This window comes from Wyeomyia smithii, chromosome 1, assembly GCF_029784165.1.
Source record: "Wyeomyia smithii strain HCP4-BCI-WySm-NY-G18 chromosome 1, ASM2978416v1, whole genome shotgun sequence".
In the NCBI taxonomy this organism is placed as follows: domain Eukaryota; kingdom Metazoa; phylum Arthropoda; class Insecta; order Diptera; family Culicidae; genus Wyeomyia; species Wyeomyia smithii.
In genome coordinates, this window is record NC_073694.1 from 159091364 (window position 1) to 159107638 (window position 16275).

General features: G+C 40.2%; 1 protein-coding gene across 1 annotated transcript in view; it reads right to left on the reverse strand.

The window, feature by feature from the left end:
* Positions 1 to 1650: 1650 nt before the first annotated feature.
* Positions 1651 to 16275, reverse strand: part of LOC129719095 (calcium-activated chloride channel regulator 1-like) — a 121462-nt gene continuing 106837 nt past the window's right edge. Inside the window, exons 2-3 of the mRNA XM_055670493.1 lie at positions 4617 to 6660; positions 1651 to 4114 (exon numbers count right to left, since the gene is read on the reverse strand). Of these exons, the coding sequence (XP_055526468.1) occupies positions 2517 to 4114; positions 4617 to 6660 (3642 nt within the window). The 3' untranslated portion in view covers positions 1651 to 2516. The remainder of the gene's footprint in view (positions 4115 to 4616; positions 6661 to 16275) is intronic.

The following is a 16275-nucleotide window of genomic DNA, read 5'->3' on the forward strand; positions in this document are numbered from 1 at the left end:
AATGAGAATTACCGTTAGGTAACCAGAAACATTCTCTTGTTACGTTCGGGGCATAACGCTTCCCTTAGCTCGAGGCAAAAGGACTCTTTGTAAACAATTTTTTTGCTTACATTTCATCTCGTCTCCAGCATTGTTCGGAAGTCCAATCGGCGGTCATGGACTGTTGAACAGCTACGATCGGTGCTAAAGACAATCAAAAACAGTGTTTCCCAAAACCATGCTGCTCGAATGTATGTTTTCCATAGAAAACATTTTTGCCTTTATTTAGTAGATGACAAAATGAGTCGTACTGCCCCAATATTGTAGTGCGTTCTGCCCCGTAGACGGGGTGCATTTTACCTCATTTGCATGGTGCTTCTTGCCTCTTTGTTGCGGTGCATTTTACCCCAGGAAGAGTGCATTTTGCCTCGATTGACGACTTTTATAAAATTATTACACTTACTTAAAAATTGTGTGTTATGCATTTTCTATCAAGTTTTAGCATCAGATGCGAGTTTGAACGAATAAATAAGGGTTTTTATATATTGATCAGTATATAACATTGGTTTTATCTCTCAGTTTTAACAAGAATATACTCTGCTTTCGTTAACTGGCGCGTTTTACCCCAGGAACCCCTACAAATTGGTACGGAGATCAAGTTAGGTGGTTAAGAGTTCACAAATAACTTTTTCACTTTCCCCCTTGCCACGCTAATGGTATATATAAAATTTAAAGTCGTTGAAATACATCACCTACTATGGATTCTACATCCCGAGTTCAATGCTGATCGACCCAGTAGTTTTCAAATCATCTAAGGTAGACATCGTTCATCCCCCGCATTCTTGCAACGCCTCTGAAAAACAGTAAGGTGTAACATGACACAGTAACGTCGCAAAAATACATCTCAGACTCAAAATTATCTTGATATAAATTTGCACGTTACCTGGGAGGAAGTTTTGACGTTCATAATCGCAAATTAACTCCCCCGCCCCTTGACTACTCTTATGAAATAGAGCAACATTTTTTTTCGGTTCAGTAGTTCCTGAGTCTATAAGGAACAGGCAGACGGACAAACAGAAAGACAGACAGACATTCGCATGATATAGATGATGAACAAGCTGTGCGTTCACCCTTTATGGACGAGTTAAAAAAAGGAATGGAAGAGCTGAGAAACTACAAGACAGCTGGGAAGGACGGCATCAAATTCGGAAGCGAATAACTCGAATTTTTTCGAAGGTCTCATATGCACAATCTACAACAAAGGCCACTGCTTGGACTTAGCAGTTATCGAGGCAGAACTCTTCTAAATACCGTGTACAAAGTTCTCTCCCGAATCCTGTTCCACAGACTGAGACTGATGTGGTTTTCGAGAAGCCCTCCACTACGGACCAAGCGTTTACCTTGCGACAAATCCTCGATACACTTCGAAAATTCAACTCGCATACTAACCATCTGTTCATAGATCTCAGGGCAGCGTACAATTCAGTTAAGAGAAATGAGCTATGGCGGATTTTGCTGATGTTATTTTTTTTCCCCAAAAACCCATCTCTTGAATACTGACAACCTTAAAATATTCTCTCAAATCTAAAATCGAACTCGTTTGCTAACTTATTGGCATATTTCAAACAGGATCGTCAACTGAGGTGAGGAAATAAGTAAAAAACCTTATCTTAAATTAAAACAACTGAATGGTTCGATTTATTAAAATATCTAAAAATATATGTACATAAAAAAATCCTACAAAACTTACTGTCTAATGAGATTTTCACAGTTTTGAATGAATTTAATAAATACACACACCCTCACACTGTGTCAGAACTTTCCACTCTACTGAATTACACTTAAGAAATGCGCCGCACGTGTATACTGTATGAAATGTTCGACTTGATTTATAGTTGATATTCTTTCTTTCTATCCTGTCAAAGGAGTTATGTTGATTCAGTTTACCTACTGCCTAAGCTCATCGTCATTTTGGTTGGGGTCGGGTATTCATATACTGTGCAGATCAGCGATCACAATAAATAGGATTTAATGCCACAATTCGAATTGGTTTCAGCAAGCTTGCTAGGGTTGCAGGTTATTATTTCTTATTTGTTTTGTGTCCTACTCTAAATGAAATATCGTGCGCTCGAATTATGCTTATCTACATTTTGTGTATAAATACAAGAAGGTCGCACATTTAAACTCTTACACTCGTAACTGTTCTTAGGTTTCTGTCTTAGTTGTAGATCTTAACCGTTATAAATGCTCTTAATACACTTCGACCTATCTATAGAAACAGATTTAACCGATTGGAAAATAAAATTAAAACTTTGCTGGCCAAGTACTGATCCATATCGTGCAATACGAAATCGCGCTGAGGTCGTAGTTAAATTAAAACGTTTATCCAATTTGACTAGTTCGATCAATTGATTGATTGTTTGATTAACTGATTGAAATGACGTTTGACAAACGTAATGAAATCCAGTTTGCTTGAAAGATCTATAAACGGATCGAAGAACACAGCTTCCAAATCAAAAAAAAAAAAAAGCGTTCACCTAAACCATAGTGACATTGCGTCGCTTTTTGGTGTCGGTTCCACTAATGCCCTGGCCACTGTTGACGGAATTGACCGAACCGTTGTTCGATTGATTGGCTGCTGGTTGCCCGTAGACGTAGGAGGTGCTGCTATTGCCACTGATCGTCGTCGTGTAGATGGGCAGCGGCGGTACGGGTGGAGTGCTTTCATTCAGGTGATTATTATTCAAAAGGGACATCTGATCGTGCTGGATGTGCGGCTGGGTGTTGTAGAATTGGTGCGGTACATTGTTGTCTACCAGATCGTCGATTAGCGCCTGTGGATGGTGATGATGCGGATGATGATGTTCGTGCTCTTGGAGAAGCTGTGAAGCAGACCAGGACTCGTACGGGCTAAGGGTACGACCATTAGGGACCATCGGGTTAGGGTTGTACGCTCGTGTTAGGGTAGTGTTGTTGGAGGCGGTGGAAATAATACTGACGGCGCAGTTGTTATTATTTGCCGGCACGATGAAGGACTGGGAATCGATGATGTGCTGCTGCTGTTTCAGCTCTTCGATCAGTTGCTGTTCCATTGGGTGCGTGGGTCCCATGGCACTGTAGCGTTTTTTACTCAGCATCATATCGTCGTCAATGCTGTAGATGGTAGGAATGCCAACCGTTTGGTGGTCGTTTAGATTCATGTCGTACGAAACCGATGACGGTATGTGCGGCTGTTGGTTTCCGGTCGGATGGTTTGGCGATGAAGAAGAAGAAGTCGTAGTATTCGACGAGGGAGACGATGCGTTTCCGGCAGCGGTTACAATCACACTGTGGCTGTTTGAAAGCCTGTGATCACTTTTGAAGCATTTTATGGGCTTTTTCTGATCGTCGTCATGAGTACTGTGGCGTTTTTTAATCACACAAAAGTAGCAATAGATAAGGATGACTGCTAGCAGTAGAATAATCCCTGCGATTATTGGTAGTAGCAGCTCTAGGCCAAGATCCATGGTTTTTGCGATTCTGGGGATTATGTCCATTCCGTCATCCTGATGTTTACTAATTCCATCGTATGACGACCAAATGGAATCGTAACTTTCAGTGCCACCAGAACTCGAAGGGGGATACAGCGTGGTCGGTTTGGGTTTTGACACGAATACCCTCACGTAGTTGGATATTGGTCCAGGCTCGGCGTCTTTCGTCAGTTTCGAGTACGGTCTAACGGCAAAGTACAAAATTTGTCCTATCAAATGCGGCTCGTGAGTAATATTCAACGTGAAGGTGCTGTCGTCTCCAATTGAGTAGGTAAGGGGATTGTCGTGATGCCAGAGAACCGCCGCTGTGTCGAAGTTGTCCACAATATCCTTGATGGTGGTAGCATATTTTACTTCGTAGCGAGCAACGGTTCGACCGCCCATATCTGGGGAGGTCCAGCTGAGGCGCACCTTCATGCCTTCAACATTCGCGCTTAGATCGGAGATGCGTCCCGCCAACCGACGGCTTTCTTCGTTCAGTTGGTCCTGGGATACGAAGAGGGTCATCGGTTGCAGCGTTCGTTGGAAAGGCGTTAGTGGCTGCTTCAGCGGAATGGCGATCGTGCTTCCGCAACATCGGTCAGGCTGAGATTTCGCTGAGGGCACTGAAAAAAAAACAAAGAAAATTTACTGCAAAAGTTTTGATTCTCGTCGTTGTAAGCTCATCTAAGATAATATCATTGATATCAACGAACAAACTACGATGGCGCTTAATAATCTTAAGATTGAAGTCGCGGTTAGACAACCTGCGGGTTGTTATTCGTTTTTTTAAGATTTCATTTGAGAATGTATTTGGGAAAATTAGGGACCACGAGCACTGTATAAAATACAAAAAAAAATCGGGTAAACGAAAAAAACAGCATATAAAAAAATATAATGGAGTCAAGAAGGCGAGTAAACCAAAAATGAGAGAATAAAAACATTAGAAAACTAGGAAAACACAGAACACTCCGGAAACTAGAATAGTACGATGATCATGAAATATTAGAAACGGAGACAAATCAAAGAAATAAAAAAAAATTACACCCACAAAATAGAAAAATCGCAAACTACGAAAATTTAGAAAAAGTTAAGTTAAAAAGCATCGTAAATCAATCGTAAACATACCTCCATGGCCGGCACTTTCCGCCAGCGAATACGCAGTGTTGCCATTGTCACTGACCGTCACCTCGAACTGGTACGCTCCCATGCCTCCGTACTCTTCCGCGTTAAAGTACCGCGAGTAAACACCATCCCCCTTGGTGACATCGGGATCTCCGGCGCCGGTATCCAGAAGTTTGAATTTTTCACGACATTCATTAACCATGCCGGTACCAGCTTGGCAGACCTTGTCGGGACGCGTTACGGCGACCTCCACCAGGGCGGAACTGATCGGAAGATCTCCTTTCCGAACCTCAGTGTAGATGATCGGTGGGCCACCAGATTTACTTTGATGTATCCAGGATCGAGCCTGGATGACCGGGGCATAGCGCGAACGGGGTGTAGCAATTACCTGCACATAGTGTGGCTGAGGGTTACCGTTGAACCGATCTATGGTGTATGTCCAGGTTCCGGTTTCGTTGAGAACGGCTGAAATCATCAACTGCTTCACCAAGGAACGAGAGTCACTTCGTGCGGTATAAACATTTCCATTGGGACTAGTTAGCTTGAGATTCGTGATCAGGGGATTCTCCGGGTTGTGAATGTAGACGAAAAAGTTCGCCGGGGGGCCCATGAAGGAGTCCAACATGAAGCTTCCGGTGACCGTTCGACTGGTGCGCTTCGAGATTTGATTGGAGTCGTCGATCACGTCGACCAACTCTTTGCGGTAGATTTCCGCTGGCAGGTCGTTAACGTTTCCTTCGTAGTACAGTTTGCCGATGTTGAAGAGGACATTCGTTAGTTCGAAATAGGTGGTGAGATAAGTTTTTTCGCCGTTGTACTTGCATTCGAACACGGAGAAGGCGGAACCACCGGTTCCGTCAGCCAAAGCATCCAGCGGTTGACGGCGAATCACGCTCGGATAGTTGATGGTGGTGATACGAATCCTGGAGGCACGAGCTGCGTTCGCTAGTGATTTGTAGTCGATCGAGAAATCCATTCCGGGAGCGACGACCAGGATCACCGAATTTGCCGGACCGTAAAGACGGGTTCGCTCGTTAAGCATGCTAATGGCGTCCGATATGGCACAGGTGAGACAAGCCGGTTGTCGCGAATCACTGGGAGAGTAGGGAATGAATGAAGCAACGAGATCTTTGTTCTCCTGGATGTGAAGTGAGGAAATTTGCAGAATTTTTTCCGTTGCTGTGTCGTTTGCCAGTACCATTCCGATTTCGGTGTTGGCTGGTAGATCATAAACTACCCACTTGCGGATGGCACTTCGCAGGAAGCTCCAGGACTCGCGCAATTGCATGTCGAGGGTTTCGTCGATAATGATTACATAACGAGTGGATTTGCGCGTTGTATAGCTAAACTTGGGGCTTGTGTTGACGATCACCGATGGATTTACGGCAATTTGGGCATCGCTTGCGAAGTCCGGATGTTTGAGAATAACATCCAGGGTACTGCGTCGGTCACACATCTGGTTGTGCTTTGAAGGAGCATATCGATTGTGGGTTCCTTCATCGCAAAACATCGTCACACTGGGAGCTTCAGCCGCGAACATGATGCTAGTGCGTGCGTTTCTATCCAATATATCACTTATGTTGTACGGTACGGGTGGTGAAGTTGGACTACCGCAAAGACCGTGATCGTTAACCGGGGCATCCGAGCAGCCCGTTAGTTTCACTTCGTGATCATCGTTTATGTAGCACCTCGGATAGATCGGATCTTTGTCGTAACCGATTTCGTCGAAAACTCCGTACCGATATTTAGCCCATTCGCGCACGAACTCTCGCCCAATGGTTTCACGGCCGAGAATCTCCGAATCGATGTAGATCTGATCGCCTGGCTCACCGCAACCGGAAAACTGATCCGTCCAGATGAGAGATTCCGCGTGTGTATTTGATCGAATTGTTACATCCGATCGTTCACCGCTGGCCGACGTCCGAGTTTGGTTGTAGGGAATGCAAGAGTTTGGCCAGCGCGCTGGCAGAACTATAGAAATCTCGCCAAAATATACACGGCCATCAATGGCGGAGAACAGGTACTGCGAGGCAGATGTTAACATGATCTGAAAAATAAAGCAAGAGACGAGAAAGAAAATAATTAGTCGATGAGCAATTTCTACTTTTCTCACGGTCATAAGAGCTCTATCGCTTCTAGGATCACTTGGTGGAAGCGCGGCGAAAGAGGTTGGTACTTGAGTGCAACTGGTTGATTGAAAAGGAAAAAAAACGGTCCAAAAACAACGAGGAAATCGATTTGAAAAGATGATTTCTAGAGTGGCTGCCGGGGCTAGTGGCCCGGCCTTCGGTACCGGTGTGAGAAATGATTGATTTCATAATAATGAATCGGGCGTCAGGCTTCGGGGAGGAAATTAATTTGGTGGAAAAATGATTTAGTGACGATATGTTGATGCTAGAGCGGCGCCACCACCGCCGATCGTCGCTGATTCATAAGCTGTGGATTTCGATCGTTAGGTGATCGCATCAATAATGATTGAAAAATCATCCTTGTTTACCTCTTCTGCTTGTGCTGCGATGTTTTTTTTTTACTTGAGAAGATAGCTAGACTAAATTGTGTGAAATTTCCGTAATTGGTGGAATTTTCTAACGTCGATCGAGGCTGTGATTCGACAGTGGTTGCGGAACTACTGCAACTAAAAATTGACGGGATAATTTGGCGGACGGTAGGTTATAAACCCAGTTATTAGCGATGTTCATCTGCAGTGCACCCATCTGGCGCAGTCTCCAATATCGCTTGAAAGATCTGTTCACTCGCGCCAAAAAAAGATCCCCTTGAAACCGGTTTTTCGCAAAAACGGCAATGTGCACCAGTTTGGGTTCCTTTTTTTCGGGCACAAGATAAACGTGTACTTTATCTAAATTAACATACGCGTGCGAGCAGGTGGCACACGCTCCCGATGCTCGCTAATACTAGGGTCTGATTTTTTTTGGAAATCTTGCAGGACCACTTTCTTCCGGTGTGCTTTGGGGACAGCTGCGTTTCTTTTTTACTTTGGGGCTTGACGGTTTTGGTCCATGATGGTCGTCCTGAGTCGTCACGTTATACAAGCAACAGCGTACAGCAGTACGGATGTATCAAATTGGCTAGTGAGGCTGCGAATGATGGTTTACAGTGCACCTGGCTTGGGTAGTAAGAGGTTAAGTTGATCGATTACATCGCTCATGATGTGTGCTAGCAATTATTTCCAATGAGGCTGAACTTACAAGGTTTTATTTTGGTAAAAAAAACTTTTTCTGCTTAATTTTAATCGAGACAAAAAAAAGATCATCTTATCATCCTATAAGTAAAAACTGGCAGGCTTGAAAAAGTTCTATACAATTTTAAAAATTTGTTTTGTACTATTCGGTTGTGCTATTAAATTATTATGGAAGAAAAGTGAAGTACATCTACAATTCGAAATTCGACCTCGTGCAAAGCTATTATCAAAGATGACAAGTAACGTCAAAGTTGTTTTGAAAGCACCCTAATTAAAATCTTTCGAATTCTTTGAAATTGAGATGGTTGTTAAAGTTTTCCAAGTAAGCTTCGGGAAACCTGTTTCTTTTCGGCTCTACTATTTCTGCTTTGTTCAAGATTCCAATAACGTTGTCTAGCACTTAGCAATTTTACATCGAGGAATGGCGGTCATAATTTTAATCAAATTGTTGAAAATTCAAACTGTAATTTAAGTGAGGCTTATTCCGTCGACCTAAAAAGGTGCGTGGTTTTGTCGATAATACATCGTTCGAATTCAATTCAATTCTACTAAATTCTTCACTCCATATTTAGTCAATCGAAAATAAATCGACATTTAGTATAAGTCAAAAAAGCTGTATGTATTGGAAGAAGAACGTAACTTTCTTTATCTGTGCGAATGGTGCAAAAACTACACCCAACGCAAACGGGGAACATTTTATTACTTTTGGGCAATTTTTTATTACTTTTTGTGTCTTATGACTGCGCATTATACACAAAAAGTAACAAACAAAAAGTAATAAAAATTATGACGGCCACACGCTTGTATGTGTTTCTGCAGGAGAACATACAGCCAAGCACCGCAATGCATGTGTTGGCAAGACTTCACTCGCTGCATTTGTATTGATGCAACGATCTGGTTCATTTTTGTCTCCCTTCATCCACACATAATCAGAATCTCAACCGTCAACCTCAAATGTCCAATTAGAAACACTTTCGTTTCGTCCCCCAGTGTTTACTTGAAATGGAAATATGTAATACTGTCTGACCAGAGTTGCCGAAGTTGCGAATATTGTTCTGGATGGGCACGAGTTTTGTATATTCAAACAGGTCCAAATGAGTTTCCATGAACCAATGATTATGTGCTGTAAATAGCTAGCAAGAAAGCGAATGTTTTTATTTTTCTCTAACGCAGTTTACAGATCGTGATGTCATTTTAAGGCGCATTTCAAGTCTTTGAAATCATCAACGTTTGCATACTCTATGACGGGGAAAATGTTGCTTGGCAGCTCTTGTCATATTTTTTCGCTACTCCGTATGCATACAACAAGTGAACTAATACACGCCCACCGGATGAATTGGAGATTGGAAAAACTTGTAACATGTGCAACTTATGCGACGGTGTGTGATTTTTTTTGACTTGAGGTGGAAAGGGAGCATTTTTCGACAGGAAAAACGTTGCATGTGGTTGAAACGACCATTATTAGATAGTCGTACTCTCATAACACGTGCTAAATATATGACAGTATGTGTTGTTACTTGACTGGGGAAGAATTTTGTTTCTTTTTAAGTAATGGATTTGTTACCTAAAAGGTAATTTTGCGCTATTGCTTCTAAAGTAATAAGGAAAAGTTTTGCGTGTAGAAAGTACCAATAATTCTCAGAATCACCGACAAAGGATCTAGAATCGCATATAACTACAATGATTATGTATGATCTAAAATTTAGACTATAATCATAAAAAAAGAGAAATGAGATGAGTAGTTTTGGAAGACAAAAATGACCTCAAATATAAATCACTAATGAGGTGCATATAGATTCTAATCTCAGAAACCATGCATGAAAAATGTAATCATGGATATAGTCTAAAATTGCTATAATAAAAGCTTTGGAAGAATTTGAAACTGCTGTAAGAAGAGATACAGATATGAATTCAGCTTAAAATGCAAAGTAGTCAAAATAGATTTGAAAGATCAAAAACTAAGATTAGAAACCCCACTAGAAGAAATTTATTGCAAACAAAGCTAAAAATTGCTTAAAAAACTTTTTAAGAGGAGAAATATCACATAATTAAAAGTACACACAAAATATTTACTTATTACTTCAAAAGCAATAACGAAAAATTTTCCTTTTTGTAACCAGTTTGTTACCATAAGAGCAGTGACATTCATCCTCAATCAAGTAACAGCACATACTGTCGTATACTTTGCTCATGTTACTAGTTTACCTCATCTCCAATTCATTTACGAGCGTAAGTTTGTTCGTCGTATGGAACTGCAGTTCCGTATCTTTAGAATTGTTTTTCCCTAAACTTCATGTTTACCGTGAAGGAAAACGAATTTCGACCTGTCTGATAGAATGAAATTCGTACCAATCTAGAAATCCCATAGTTGATTTTTAAAGCCTTTTTAATCATTTTCGGCATTTTAACACTTTTTAACACTTTTGTTTCTAAGAAAGTAATAACATCTTCCTTAGAAGTAACGAAATTTTCTCCGTTTGTTTTGGGTGTATCTAATCTTAAATTGTTGAAATAAGCTCAAAAGGTTATGAAACCAAGGTCGAAATGAAGAACTTCAAACGGTAATTCTTTTGTAACCACATGATGCATTACAATAATCAATACGTCGTTGAGCTTGGGTTCAAGCTTCAGCTTGACGACCGCACATTCCGTAGTTGCTCCTCTGTGATCGATCTGAGCTAGTGAAGTTGCACATGGCAACTTGGGATTAGTTTACCATCTTCAATGTATAACAATTCCGTAGCTTCCGCTTTGTATAGATCGATAACGGTGCCGGCCACGTTCTTACGGTCGTGAGGGTGAGGAAGAAAACTGTAGGCAAGGAGTTGTCACGGTCGTAGGTGTCAGAGACCGAGTTTACCTCTGCAATGGAAAGGAAGGGTTGCGTCACCGTGGTTAGTGACGGAATCGAACGATGTTGCGCGCGAAGTTAACACGAAAACCATTCACTGCTCGAAACTTACTAATGATTCAAGTATTTATCTATTACCATTCCCGAGTACCCTTAAAAAGGAACAATCGCATTTCGGTAGACGTTACATTGCGTATTCATTAGATTAGTCTCGATATTCATCGAAGGAACGACACCTACTCCGATTTATGACACGTTTATATAAAAGCAACTGGTGGGCAATCTCCGGCTAAACGATGAAACTAAAAATGAGTTTTTTCTAATTCCTACGGCTGCAACGGAAAAAAACCTAAATTAATCCACCTAGCGGTCAGACCCAGCCTTTCTCATTCAAACTTATTATTTATGAAAATAGATTTACAAGAACGCTTCAATCCAATAAATGTATATTCACTCTTAAGGTTCTGAAAAATTGATGTTGTAATCTATACATATAAAAATGCAGTCCGGTCTGTCTGTCTGTCTGATCCATATAGGCTCGAAAACTACCGGACCGATCGGCGTGAAAATTTGTATGTATGGGTTTTTGGTGCCGATAGAGGTTCCTATGATAGTTTGAGACCCCTCTTTCTTCTGGAAGAGAGGGGTCCCATACAAATGAAACACAAATTTCTGCCCATCTCGAAAACTAATCAACTAAATGGAACCAAATTTGGCAGGTAAATGTTTTTAGTGGTAAAAAATATGTTCATAATGTTTTGACACCCCTCCTTCTTTTGGAAGGGAGGACTGCCATACAAATGAAACACAGATTTCTGCACATCCTGAGAACTAACCAACTGAATGGAACCAAATTTGGCAGGTGAATATTTTTAGAGGTAACAAATATGTGCATGATGGTTTGACACCCCTCCCTTTTCTATGAGGGAGAGGTCTCATACAAATGAAACACAATTTTCGCACAGCTCTAGAACCAATCAAGAAAATACAACCATTTTGAGTTGTTTAATGGCAACTTCTAGGAAACAGTCGAAAATAACCGAATAATACTCAATATGGATATCGAGATGATGCATAGAAACCAAACATTGACCCTGGACACTATTTTGAATTTAAAGACGACCACTTTTAGTTTCTGGAAAACATCCAAAACAACCTAATACCTGTGTCAGATTGATGCCAGAAAATCTGCTGAAAATGACCGAATACCACCCAATATGAATATATTCAGAATTAAGGCGGTGTACAGAAGCCAAAAGTCGAGGATGTTGTCATTTCGATGAAACCAGTCATTTCAAACGATTTGTTATTTGACTTTGATCATATCATATGGCCGATTCTCCGTGCATTTGCAGACTTTAAACACATCGCAAGGAATCAACGAATTTGGAACGTTCAAATAGTACGATACCGCATTTAAATTATATTGAGGTCACAAATATCGATCAAGCAGGTATCGTTTTAAATAGTCTTTGAATTTCTTTTCTTTCCATAACTTTTGAGCCACATATCAAATTGTTATGAAATTTGTTTTTTGTAAGTTTGAGAGATGACTCGTTCGTATGACACTAGTTATGTTCAAATAAGTCATGTAATTTTTGAGATAATAGATTTTCGTTGTTTTACTAACAATTTAATAACGATTACTTAAGTTCGATTATAATCAAATTAAATGGGAACGTATAGGGCAGCCAAACTTTGAAACCACGTGTTCAATCATAATTCATCAGTTAACGCTTAACTAGTCCGCTCGTCTGATAATAATGTTGATTGTGTAGTTTCTGAGATAATGAAGTTTCGTGATTTTCACATTTCGGTACATTACAGACGAAGTTACAGTTCGATTACAGTAAAATTCAATGGGGTGTTATGAGGCAGCTAGACTTATCAATTGACATTAATTTTGTGGGTTCAGCCATCTCTGAGAAAAGTGAGTGAGTCCAAGTAGTCTTCGGAATATGTTTCTTTTCAAAGCTGGATTTCACATTTTTAAACATAACAGTCAAAGTAATAGTCCGATTGCAAAACAAATCAATAGGGTCTTATGGGGCAACTAGACCTTCCATTTGACACTGATTTTATGAAAATCGGTTCAGCCATCTCTGAGAAACATGAGTGAGAATAAACTGTCTTTAGAACACGTTTTTTCCGTAACTTTTGAACCAAAAGTTCAATCTTTATAAAATTCAAAAGTTAAGAGTTTTCAAGGTAGCCCGTTCATTTAAAACCAATTTTGTTCAAATCGGTTGTGTGGTTTTAGAGATAATAATGTTTCATGATTTTTACATTTTGATACATAACCTCTAAACTAAAAATCCGATTACAATAAAATTTAATAAGGTCTTATGGGACAACAAGACCTTTCATTTGCAATTAATTTCATAAAAATCGGTCCAGCCATCTCTGAGAAAAGTGAGTGAGAATAAAGATCTGCACATACACACACACATACACACACACACGTACAGAAAATGCTCAGCTCGTCGAGCTGAGTCGAGTCATATATGCCATTCGGCCCTTTGGAGCACTTCTATATCTTCGGTTTTGCAAGTGATTGCTATACCTTTCTAGGAGAAAGGCAAAAAGGTTTGTGTTATCATGTTTCCGTGGTAATCGACGGAATCGACCAAAGTTGCGCGCGAAGCTCGCTCATTATGATAACGAACGATGAATATCTTTACAATAATTAATAAGTCGTTGAATTGATAGAATGATGGACCGTTTTGTCACATTTCAGCAGCGAAAATTGATGAAAAGTTTTAAGGTCATATCAGTGGCAAAAAATTGACAGAATCTTCCCTTCCCAATAGGTCAACTAATGTTAGCGTTCATGAGTTCATGACTATTTGATATTGATTTTGTGTATTTTTGGCGCGAGGGTCAGAAAACGCAAAAAGAAAATGATTTTCACTTCACCACAAAACCGCCTGCAATCTTTTCTTGAGTCGTGAAAAACTACAATGGTTTTAAATTAAGTTCATATTGGTCATCAAACGCTTGTAAAGACCAGCTTGAGTTCAGAATCGCAAAAAAAAGTGTTTCTTATGGCCAAAAAAAGGGGAACAAGAAAATAATTCAAAATTAAACTCAGTATCAGCAAAAAGAAATGATCCCAAATTTATCTGACTGGAAATACTCCTGAAGGCTAGAATCTGCAACAACAGCACGTGATTCAAAGGATGCACACTGTTTCCAAAGCTGCAAAAACGTGGTCTAAATTATTTTGACCTTGATTATAGAGGCGTAGTGCTTCAGGCAAAGTTCATCCATAATTTATTCTCCATGTTATAAGAGTCGCAATTTTGTGATTAATCCATCTAAAATTGGGAAACTAATTTTCCTTTTTTTTCAATTTTGCATAGAAAAATTCATTTTGTTCGGTAAACATGTAGCACATTTTATAAGAAATAATTTTATTAAAGACACCATACTTTTATTTGCCTGTTGAAATGGATTTTTGTAGAGTTTTATATAGATTGCCACTAAAAATCCATTTTTTAATATAACATTTAATAGTGATTTTCTAAAATTTTCTTCAGAGAACTTTTATGTTTTACTATAGTAAACAACATTGGAAAGCAAAGCCTTGGTGCTATATTCCGATTCGGAACTCGACCTTCTGTTTATTTATACACAGACTTCGCAGCCAACTGTTGAGTGCACAGGACAATTGCGGGGCTAGCACTACGACACTACGATCGGCACTAACAGTCTCTCCCGAGCCGAGACTCGAACTCACGAAACCTGGCTTGTTAGGCCAGCGTGGTACCTTGAGACCGTCTGGGGGTTTGTAGGGATTTGTAGAACATTGAAAAATTTAAGTAAATCATCATAAAAAGTTATGTTACAAGAAAAAAAAATTATGGGGCATTATAAAGAAAACTTCATAATAGTTCATTGAAACAGGCAAAAAGAAATATGGTGCCTTCGATAAAGTTGTTTCTTATTAAATGAGCCACAACTTTGCCGAACAAATTGGATTTTTATATGCAAAAATGGAAATATAAAATTCATTTCTCACTTTCAGACAGATTAATCACAAAATTTCAACTGCTATAACATGGAGATTACAAACAACTAAAACAACTTTGCTGAAGACATTATGGCTTCAAAGTCAGTTTTTTTGAATAAAAAGTGTAGTGAAATTTCCGTTAGGAAAACCGAGATTACGAAACCCGAGATTTACGAAAAATGTGTCATTCTTTTTTAACCGAGCACTCAGTGGTTTAAGTGTGTAGACTATTTTATGATCGATCCTTTGTTTTTATCTAGTAAACGGGAAAGAGTATAGGTACTTTATTCTGTCACACTAGGTATTTTGTTTTACTCTCGCTTGTACTCCTTCGATTCAGTTGATAACGTGTGATGAATGACGCAATGGCGATTTGATAGGGTATATTTTTCATTGCACTGTATAGAAAACTATAGTAAACCATAAGAAATTTTCTTTTTGAAATATTTCTATTCCCAGGATCCGGGAATCTCGGAGCTTGCATTCCTTATTTGGGCGCTAAGGAGAATTCCAGATTTTTGCAGTCTTTAAATGAAAGGGAAAAAAAGCGGCATCTTGGACCCAACATATATTTTCTGCCCTTAAATATCCACAAAACCAAAAAGGAATTCGTTTGAAGAACCTGTCCGGTCCACATCAAAGTTCAAGCACTTCGGCACAGAGTGACTCTACCACAGTTGAAACAGAAAAGTATACTAATTTGGGTCAATCGGTTAAGTGGCGCAAGCTCAAATACTAAAAACATTCAGACCACATTTGTGTCAAACAACCATTCGCAGGTTGAGGTTCTATCATTTCACTCTGCTACCGTAAATACCGTACACCTTTCCTGCTCCTCCCCTACCTTCTTTCACTGCACACACACAGCACATTTAATGTTAACCCCCCATCGCAGTGCAATAATGCAGTCCACAGTAGAGATGCTGCTCCAAGCCGATAGCTAAACCACAGCAAACGGTCTGAAAATTAAATGACACCGGTTTGTGTCCGTTCACGTTTAGAGACTGGCATGGATTTCAATTGACGGGGTCGGAAAATTATTGCCATGACTATAAGTCCACTCTTGCGCCATATCTTGGCCAGATCACGAACGACGACAGCCATAAGCACACTCACACACAGCATTGCAAAACCCGGTGCCAGGAAGACCACATCGGAGCCCATTATGGTCGAGAAGTGGCTCACTCTTCGCAAATCCCGAAGTAGTCATGCTCGACGGAGACTCTGACGGGTGGCAGCTTGATTGCAGTGACGTACTAACGAGACATTGTCGGAATCGGTCCTCGGTCATATTTTCGTTTCTCACGGGGTCCTCTCAGAAGCCATTCACCAGCAGTCGCGTGTTCTAACCAAACAAGCTATGAACGGAACACCGAATTACTTTTAGAAAACATAACACAAAGCTCGAACGAGAGCGCATTACTATGCAGCATATTGCATCTATTCGGCGGTGGATCGCAGACCCTTACCTGCTTTGCCCGTTGGTCCGGGACCGTTTAATACGTTTTGTGTGTTCTAGCTCCCTATCTAATATAATTTGTTGCACCAGACCGATATTCGATATGATCTTTAGCTGGTCGTTTAGATATCTTTCCGTGCC